Below are 10,118 nucleotides of genomic sequence, written 5' to 3'. Positions count from 1 at the left end.
CCCACCCCCGTTTTAGAGTTCACGTCCTTTGTGGCTTGAGGGGACTTGGCCAGGCCTGATGAGTGGGGAGGCCCGTGCTAAGCCCACTTTCTGTGGGCAGGAGGCCCGAGGGTTTGTGACCTCTTCCCACAAAGTCCTGCCAGCCGGGCCGCACCTACCCTTCCTCCTCCCCGCCCTACCACACAACCATGTGTGAATGAGGCTGCCATCCTTCCAGGCTCCATTTCAGGGAAAATCTCGGATTAGTCATGGAAATCCCAGAACCAACTCTGGAGGTGGCGAGGGGGGCGGGGGAGGCGGCGGGAAAGACAGCCAGGACGCGTTGCTGTCTGTCGCCGCTGGGGCAGGAATACCCGGATCTCGGGCTGCCTGTCCGGGCGGGCCCCGCTCTCGGTGGCCTATGCTGCCCCTGCAGGCCGGCCCCGGATGGCAGCCCCCTTGCTGGGGGGGCGGGGGGCGGGGCGCTCCCCTCCCCACTGCATTCCTGTCGCCCCGCCGCCTGCCCCGACCGCAGGCCAGCCCTGCAGCTGCGGCTCACGGGTCTCTCTGCCCCAGCCACCCGGAGGAAGCTGTTCGAGCTGGCCAGGGCCTTCTCCGAGAAGACCAGGATGAGGAAGTCAAAGAGGAAACACTTGTCCAAGCACCAGTCGTATCCTTTCCGGCCTGGCGCAGGGCAGGGGCGTGGGTGCTGAGGGCGCTGACCCCCTGGCCCGACTCTCGAGGCTGCTCCCTCCCCAGGGGCTGGGGCTGGGACGGGCTCTGCAGCCACCTGCCTCCTCCGTGCGCCCCGAGGCCAGCCCACCGCCCAGCCTGGAGCCGCATGACCCGCTTGGGGAGCAGGCCAGCGTCTCCCACTCCCTTCTGTGGGCTCCCGAGTTGTCCCACGACATCTTCACTTTCTGGCTGGGCTCATCTACTCTTGGTAGAAGACGTGGTTCTTCCACTGAAATCGGCAAACCTCTCACTAGTTTCTTGAGTTGAATTGATCCATAGATCTTGCTGCCTCCCCATTTCAAGCACGTTGGACCTGCCTTCTTGCTTTCATTTCTTGAGTAAAAATAAGGTTCTCCACCTTTTAACCCAGACTCCTCCCCATGCTTGTTACACGGGCCCAGGATATTAGAAGCTGAACAGCCAGAGGGGAACAGGGAGGAACTCCCTTCTCCATGCCCAGAGATGGGAGCTGGGTGAGAAAGTCAGGACCTGGCTGTTCACCTGATCCCGAGGAAAGGAGGCTTTGGGGAGGGTTGGGGGATAATGCTAGAAGCCTCCTGAGCTGGGAGTGGGTGGTAGAGGCCAGGGACAGGGACTGGTAGAAGTAGGAGGATGATGGCAGTGCCCACCCATCCCTGAGACAGTTTTCCTGAATGGCCTGGCAGGCTGGGAGCTGCGGTCTCAACGGCTAATCTCCTGGACGACGTGGAGGGCCACACTTGTGGTGAGGCCAGGAGGGCAGGGGAGCTTGAGCTCTAAGTTGCTTGTCATCGGTGACCCTCCCAAGAGAAGGGCCCGGGTATTTTGTGGGTGGACCCAACCTGGGGGACACATCGTGGGTAGGTGGGCAGGTGACCCGAAGAAATGGGTCTTCCCACTTGGTTCATATTGCCTCTCCCTTCCTTCCACTCCCAAAAGGGGGCCCCAGCTGTACCTCCACCTAGATCTCTCCCTGGAGCACAAAGTGTCAGGTGCTGTTTCTGGGTCTCTTCTCTGGGGTGGGAGGGGGCAGTCAGGCCTACCCACGTGGAGGGGCCTCATCTGGACAACCAAGCGCTACACAGTTTCAGTCCCTGGGCCCAGAGGCCTTTCAGCATTCATCCAGTTCCTCCCAAAGGCCATGTGGGCCAGAAGACACTGCCTTAGACCCTAGCAGGCCCATAGCTGAAGCTGATCCTCATGCCTCAGAGCAGAGGGGCCCTTTGGTGGTCAGGAGACATCCAGAAACAAGGGCTAGGAGGGTCTTAGAGGCCATGTGGAGGGTACCACTTCCCCACCCATTCTACAGATGGGGAAGCTGAGGGAAGAACTCGTCCAAGCTCACTGACGGAGCCAGGCCAGCAGCCAGGTGTCCTAACCCCACACTGTGCCCTGGTGCCTCTCAGCACACCCACATGTCCCCACCCCACCCCACGCCAGGTTCAGCATGTGCCCCAGCAAACAAAGGGGATGGAGAGTGGTGGGTCAGCTCTTGCCCAGCCCAGGGGCATGCCTGATGAGGCCCTGCATGGTGGAACATGAGGCAACTTCCCTCTGCTTTTCAGATGAAGACTTCCGGGGACGGCGACACGAGGCACCCAAGGTGGAGGAAGCCCTAAGGGAAGGACAGTAAGAGGTAAGGCCTGGAGCCTGCCATGCCCCGTACCCCGGGGGTTTTCCCAGGGATCCAGAGGCATTGGGCTCAGGCAACTGGATGGCACAGATTCGGGTTTTCTTCCCTTGTCATTGTGGCAGGGGACATGGTCTTCTGCATGAAAACCAGCCTTTTGCGTTTCCTTATTTTTTTTGGTTATTCATTTAGCAAAGTAATCACACTTGCCTGTGCCAGATCCTGGGAACAAGGGGGATAAAGTCAGCTTTGACCTTGAGAGTTGACAGCCCATTTGAAAGACAGGACATATACTGCACAGTAAGGGGACGACTTAGGAAAACTTGAAGTGGCCTCCCCACAGCCGTGCACACACAGAACTGTCCCATTGCCTGCTTGGGTTGGGTGGTGTAGGATCTGACCCAACCACATGAAGAAACAGTCTCCCTCCAGGCAGCTCTGTTGCTGGCTGGAGCCGTGGGCCCTCGGGCTTCTCCTTCTCTTCTGTGCATCCCTGGGGGTGAAGCAGGGAATGTCAGCAGCCCCTCCGGGGCTCAGTAGAACCTGTTCCCTGTTCCGGCCCCCCTCCCCATCAGGAGGCAACCCGCCCACCCTTCCCCAAGCTGCTGTCCTGGTCCCAGTGGCCAGCATCTACAGGGCTTTCCCCTGCCAAGCGGACGGTGTGGTAGGTGTGGCCCTGTCTCACACTATGAAGAAATGGCTAGCTGCTGCCCTCGGGATAGTTGTCGTGGAGGTGGATCAACCAGCCTGGGCGGCTGGCCTTCACACCTAGCTGACTGCCTCCCACATCCCCCAGGATGCCGAAGCTGGGGCCGTCCTCAGGCACGGAGCTGCACCCGCGATCCCCACTGGCCCAGGATGCCCCCATACAGCCGGCTGGGGTGAAGGCCCCCACTCCCACTCGGTTGCTGCCATTCCCTCCCCTTTCCACCGCCCCTCTCCCCCAGGCAAACGTGTCTGCGCCAAAGCCGCCCACACATCAGGACCTTGCCATCATTCCTTCTCTCCTGAGTCGTCCAGCTTTTCCCTTTCTAGCTCCTTCCTCAAGTCTACACCCTCCTCCTCCTCCCCATCTTCAAAACCAAGAGGTTTCACTATTTTCCTTCATTGCCCAACTTGGGAAAAAATGGCATCGTCTTTCACCCATTGCAGGTTGGCAGCCCTCCCACCACCCCCAGATTGATGCAGGAAGGTCACCCCAGGGCCAGGTCCTTCCGTTCTGCATCCTCTGGTGCTCCCTTCTGCATGCCATGCCCACTGTCTTTCTTGAAACTGCTCCCTGCCCACCCCTGTGGCCCAGGAGCCCTGGGCCTTCTTCCTATCTGCTGTTTATCCTCCGAGCTGCTCCCGGGGCTCCTCCCAGTGCCACAGTCCCAGCTCTCCCGGGAGCTCTGCCCTTGACCCTCTCGCTCCCACTCTCTGGCAGTTCACCACCCTCCTTCCTAGCAACAGCAAGACCCCTGTGCAGTGGGCCCCTCCCTCTGACCCTCCCTCTCAGGCAGTCCTCCACATCCACTCTGCATCCCAGCTGTGCCCACGACCATCTTTCCAGCCCTGGGTCTGAAGTCATTGGAAGCCAGACAGCATCTTCTCCGGACTTGCCCATTTCATTTCTCCTCTCCCTTCCACCCTGCGCTGGTAGACTCGCATTGCCTGGTTCGCAGCTGCTAGTGTGGTTCATGGCCCTGACTCTGTTCACCCGTCCCCAGGACACCACTCTTCTGCCCTTTCTCCCTTGCTCTTGGAGTGAGCCCCCCTAGTAGAGGCTTATAAACTCCTCGGCCTGGTGTGTGGGGCCTACCAAATTATGACCCTAATTTACTTTCTGCCCCTACGGGTCCCCTTGGTGCAGCCCCTCTGAGCTGCTGCTGTATCCCAGAACGGGCTGGCCACTTCCCCACCTCTGAGCCCTCCCTATATGCTTGCTTCCGCCTGGACTTCAGCCCCCAACTCCAGCTCTGGCTGCCAGAGGCCCTGCTCCTGCTGTTCCTGGAGCTTGGATGTGGGGGGGCGGGACATGACCTCGGGCAGAGTTCCAAGGCTGGCATAGCGTCCCTGGAAGAAGGAGAGGGCTCCTGTCTTTGGGACCTTCTGCCTAAAACCATCTCTAAAGGGACTGCTGACAAGGAAAGACCACTGGGCTCTATTGAAAAAGGCTTCTTCCCTCTCTTTTCCCCAGCAGATGCCAGTGCTTCTTCCTTGCCGGAGATGGTCTGACCTGGTGGGGGCAGCCGGAGAGCCAAACCGGCCCCCGGCGGAAGGGCCCAGCTGCCGCCGGACAGATGGCGCCGAGGACTGAGGCCTGGTGATTCTTCAGCCACGTCCAGCCCCGCCACTGCGACTGTCACTGCCACTTTCCAGGGGACTTAGAACTTTGGAGTTTTGTGCTGTGATTGGAGGAAGGACCTGGGGCCCCGGGGGCAGCTGCCCGTCCTAGCCCCTTTTGTAGCCAGGCTGTTCTATGGGCAATGAGTGGAAGTGCAGGAACTCCCACCACCGTTCCCCCCCCCCACTGTCCCCACCTCCGCCACCTTAAAAAAATCCCAGAAAAAAGGCAAAGGTTGGAGTACCCCAAAGGGCAGGATGGTGAAGCCCCTGAAGGTGGAGCCCCTGCCCCTCTCCTTTCCCCATCTCTCCTGGGTCACAGACACGGCCTGACCCCCTGTCCCCATCCCCAGCTCCCTTCGGGGCACCTTGGGCCCTTTATTCCCATGGCTTCCTGCATCTCAGCCTTCCCCCCGCAGGGCTGCAGACCCTTGGTACAAGCCCTGGACAGAGCCCTGGGTGGGAGAGCGCCGGGCAGTCACTCAGGCTCCCTCTGAGGAGTGATGGGCCACTGTAGAGAGTTAGCTCCTGACCGACCACCCTGCCAGGGCCCCACCAGCTGCCTCTGTTAGGGGTTGGCATGGCCCCCAGCAGGGATGGGGAGGGGGCCACCCCGGAGCTGGAGGAGTCTGGCTAGCCAGGAGTGTTCTTGACTATGGCAGAAGACAAAAGGCAGTTCTGGATGGGACCCTGCAGCCACTCAACAGTGGGGGCTCCCGGGGGTGGGGTGGGGTGGGGGGGCTCTGAGTAGAAGTCCTGCTGTCACTAAGGGTGGGCAGCAGCAGGTTCTGAGGTGACCCTTGAGAAAGTGCAGGACTGAGGGGCGAGGAGATGAGGCTGCCAGCCCCGGTGGGGGCGCCTGGGGCGGACGGGCTTGCTGGGTGCCTCTTGCCGAGAACGAGAAGGGGAGTGACGTGAGGAGGCGCGCTCGGCTTCCACAAGCCTTAGCGGGCACCAAGCACTGCCAGCGGGAGGCGGCTGGCCCGGTCTCTCCGGCCAGCCTCCGGGACGGGAGCGCGCTGACCTCTCCGGAGGAGAGCCGGGGAGCCTGGGCCGGCACGAGGGGGTCCCCTCCCCCGCCCCCCCAGCAGCGGGCAACCAGCCCAGCCCAAGCGCGGGGTGGGGGGGGTTGGGAGCGGGAGCCCGGCCGTCACCCCGAGATAATGAGGGCGTGGCGGGCGCCATGGCACCTCGTTCCGCCGAGGCCCCGCTTCCCCGGCGCGCGCGGCGGAGGGGCGGCCCCCGGGGGCTGGGGGGACGGGACGCGCCGCCGCGGAGCTGACCAAGTGTGGCGGCCGCGCGGGGCGTGGGGCGCTGGCGCGGGGCCGCCCGCCCTCCGCTGCTCCCTGCGAGCCGACCCCGTGCTTCCCCGTCCCCCGCCCCCCGCCCCGACCCCGAGGAGCCCCCGGGCCGCCAGGCCGCCAGGCCGAGCTCCAGACGGTCCGGCCCCGGGGGCAGAGGAGAGGCCTCCGGGCTGTGGCCCGGACCCCTCCCAGCGCATGGCGGGGACGCCCCAGCCCCAAGTCTGTGTGTGTTGCTTTGTTAGTCGTTTTTTCTCCTATGTGTGGGTTTTTTTCTTGGAGCTGTTTCATAGGAATTCCTGTAATAAAGACTTGGTGTTCTCTTGGTGCTCTGATGCGGCCGGCGGTGTGGGCTGGACCCTTCTCTTCTTGCCCTGGGCAGGGTTTGGCCCCCCTCCCCGCACCCCGCCCCGCCCCGGCCCCAACCGGTTAACCCGCAGCGTGTGTAAGGCCCCAAGGGCTCATCCCTGGCCGCAGTGCACTCAGGAGGCGACACCTGCTACCCGCACAGCAGGCTCCCCCACCTGGCTTTGCTAAGCGCAGGCGCTTTCCTGTTTGCCCTGGGAAAGTAAACCGCTAGCTGATAGGCAAAGGAAAACACCAAGGGGAAAAGCCGGTCTGTCCGGAAAGCTCCAGCCGGTCACTTCCCCAAATAAACAGAAAGCTTCTGGAGTAAAGCTGAAGGGAGGCTGCAGGGATGTGCAATGTCAGACTTCAAAGGCCCGCAGAGATCTTCCCCTGCAAGTACCTCTAGCTTTCCCGTAGGCCGCAGCTCTGCCGGACTACCTCCCATGCCAGGGAACTCACCGCCAAAAGAGGAAGCTGGTGCCCTTTCCAGACAGCAGTTCTCAAGGTTAAAAAGTTCTTGTGTTGAGCCCAAAGGTTTCCTTGTGGCTTCCACCCACACATCTTGTTTCTGGGCTCCCAGTCACCCAGGCCAAGGCCACCGCTCTTACCCCCACGCCACATTTGAGCGCAGTATCTGGAGGAACAATGCGGGTCCCTCCTGCCCTCCTTAGAAAGAGGTTCTCCCTCACTCCCAGGCGGACCCAGGGGGGACAGCTGGTGATGCTCTCTCCATATCTACTGTTTGCACGTGGACAAACCAAGCTTATTCTTTTTTTTTTTTCCTTTTAAAGATTTTATTTATTTATTTGAGAGTGAGAATGAGAGAGCATGAGAGGGGGAGGGTCAGAGGGAGAAGCAGACTCCCTGCCGAGCAGGGAGCCTGATGCGGGACTCGACCCCGGGACTCCAGGATCATGACCTGAGCTGAAGGCAGTCGCTTAACCAACTGAGCCACCCAGGCGCCCCCCAAGCTTATTCTTTAACCTAACCCTACTCTGTGCATTTTTTTAAAAAAGATTTTATTTTTAAGTAATCTCTATGCCCATCGTAGGGCTTGAACTTAACAACCGAGAGATCCAGAATTACATGCTCTACTGACTGAGCCTGCCAGGCACCCTGGCCCTATGCTGATAGGTGTGTAATCCCCAGAGCATAGTACTGACACCTAGGAACTTGTTAGGAATGCCAATTCTCAGCCCTACCCTAGACATACTGAGTCGGAGACTCAGGGAGTGTTGCCCAGCAATCTGATTCTTGTGTTTGGGAGACACCTGAGTGCTTAAAAAAAAAATCCTGATGCTCAGTACCCCAGTCCAATTAAATCAACAACCATGGAGTGATTTATTTTAAAGCTCCTCAGGTAATTTAAATTTGCAATCAAGTTGGAGGACCAACACACTGGGAAGTCTGGTAGGTGTTTCATATTAGCTCAATTAATCTTACCCAATAATGGCCACTTTATGGATGATGAAATGACAATTCAGAAACGTTAAGTAACTGGCAATATTGCAGAGCTAGCAAGGTGTGAAGCCAGAAACAGGGCCCCGGGCAGCCTGATTCCAAAACCTCTGTTCCATGCTCTCTAGCCCTGCGGCTCAAAGTGGGCTCATGCGCCCGCAGCACCAGTGACACCTGGGGCCCTACTCCAGATCTACTGAATCTGAAACTGGGAATATTTTAACAAGCCCTCCAGATGATTCTGATACATGCCAAGTTTGAGAAGCACAGTTCTACAACCTTACTACTCAAAATTTGTGCTAGGTACCAGCAGCATTTGTATCATCTGGAGCTTGATAGAAACAGAATTTCAGGGTCTACCCTAGACCTACTGGATTAGAATGTCCGTTTTAACAAACTCTTCAGGTGACTTGAATGCACATTGAGGCTGGAGAAACACCACTCTAGAATACTAGTTCTCAAACTTGCTGTACATTGGAATTATTCTCTCTCTCTCTCTTTCTCTTTCTCGCTCTCTCTCTCTCCGCCCAACATGGAGCTGGAACCCATGACCCCGAGATCAAGCGTTGCACACTCTTTTGACTCACCCAGCCAGGTCCTTCATATTGGAATTATTTCTGAAATTTGGGTCTCATTCTCAAAAGATTCTGATTTCATTGGTTTGGGATTTAGATTGTACATCTGGGAATCAGATTGCAAAAGCTCCTCTGGTGGTTCTAACATGCAGCAAAGTTTGATAACCATTCACCCTTTTGCCTTTTAGTGTAGCTGACTGAAGGTGACTGTAACCAGAGAGGGGATGTGGGGAGAGGAGGCAAAGAGAGCTTCCCAGATCCAACAGGAAGATGAAGATGCACAGCAGATGAAGCCTCTGCTCCACGATGAGTCCCTCCGTGTCGAGCAGTGTCCTCCTAGGACCTAGGAGGGAGTCCGGCTCTGCCAGACGACCCCCTTATCCATCTGCCCTCACATGCCAGGCTCATCGGCAGATGTTGGGCTCCTGGTACCCACAAGGTGATACTTGGAGAGTCACCTCCTGGAAAAGTGCTGGGCTGGGCTATCTGGAGTTCTGGCCCAGCCAGTGCCCCTCCCGCTTTGTGTGCTTCAGTGTCTCTAGGGCTGAGCCCCAACTTCCGAGGAGATCATGGGTCTGGAGAATGCTGTGCCCAGAACTGGCCTGGTTATTACCATGCTGGGGGCTCAACCCTCCCTCTGTTCTCTTGAGGCAGCTGGTAGGGGGTTGAGGTTGGAGGAAGGATGGAGAATTTGGTTTGCAGAAGGCAGGCAAGGCGTGGGGGTGATGAAGATGATAGCGGCTTATTGAGTGCCCTCTGTATGCAAATTTTTTGGGGTGCTTTTATACATTATTTTACCTAATCCCCACAACTATTATGTGAAATCAGTATTATCACTCCTATTTCACAGATCAGGAAACTGAGGCACAGAGATGTTAAGGTCCTTACTCAACATGACCCTCAGTAAGTGGTAGTACTCACTACCCAGGCAGTTGAACTCCCAAACTGGTGCCTAAACACTAAGCTATATACTGGGGTGGGGGAACAGGTGATAAGACCTAGAACTCCTCCATAGATGCAATCTGCTGAGCACAGAAAGGTCTCCCTGATTAAAAACATTTCCATAGTGATGTGTATCCAACACTGTGCCTGGAACTCACCTATTAGCACCCTTTATTTGGTTTTAAAAACAATCTCTTAGCATTTCCATTAAATGGAAAATATGCTATTTAGAGAGAAGCACATGAACTCTTTTGCCCATTATCACAGCACAGGTTAATTTGTTGGATTAGCTGGCTAGGCCATCTGGAGGAAGATTTAGAAATTTCTGGAGATGGGCGGGGGCCTGGCAGGGGTTGAAGAGGGCTGTGTAAATCTACTGCCACCTGGTGGTCTCTCTTAGAATTGGCCATTGAGAGGCCAACATCATTCTCCCAGAAGGAAGTGAGCACCTGTTTGGCCAGAGACCAAAGAGACAGAAGGGAATTTACTCTATTTTCATGGTTATGTGTTTTGCAAATTTTGCAAAACAAAGATATTTTTGTGCTTTTTTTTTTCCTTAAAAGAGCCACTAAGATTACATAAGCTTGAGGCCCCACAAAACAAGCAGCCACCCTGTCATTTCTAGAGATTAAAGAGTCACAATTCTTTATCAGGTCAAGAGGATTATTCCAGGGACTCTGGAGTGAGGGGCTGCAAAGCTCAGCACAAACTCAGCTGGCTACGTCCTTCTTACTCAAAGTGTGCTCTGTGGACACAGTGACCAACTGTCCTGGTTTTCCAGGTCTAAACGTCCCTCGGATGTGCTGAGTTTCAATGCTAAAACTGGGAAAGTCCCAGGACTTGGGC

At 57.1% G+C, this 10,118-nt stretch overlaps 1 protein-coding gene across 1 annotated transcript in view; it reads left to right on the top strand.

Moving 5' to 3' along the window:
• The window catches only part of CUEDC1 (CUE domain containing 1), a 28,208-nt gene extending 21,936 nt beyond the window's left edge, over positions 1–6,272 (top strand). Inside the window, exons 7-10 of the mRNA XM_081805270.1 lie at positions 480–649; positions 1,380–1,438; positions 2,259–2,329; positions 4,503–6,272. Of these exons, the coding sequence (XP_081661396.1) occupies positions 480–649; positions 1,380–1,438; positions 2,259–2,326 (297 nt within the window). The 3' untranslated portion in view covers positions 2,327–2,329; positions 4,503–6,272. The remainder of the gene's footprint in view (positions 1–479; positions 650–1,379; positions 1,439–2,258; positions 2,330–4,502) is intronic.
• The last annotated feature ends 3,846 nt before the right edge of the window (positions 6,273–10,118 follow it).

The sequence above is a fragment of the Leptonychotes weddellii genome, chromosome 15 (assembly GCF_054177405.1).
Source record: "Leptonychotes weddellii isolate Sample4059 chromosome 15, ASM5417740v2, whole genome shotgun sequence".
NCBI lineage: Eukaryota > Metazoa > Chordata > Mammalia > Carnivora > Phocidae > Leptonychotes > Leptonychotes weddellii.
Note: the sequence above shows the minus strand (reverse complement) of the source record. Positions and strands in the feature narration are given on the sequence as shown.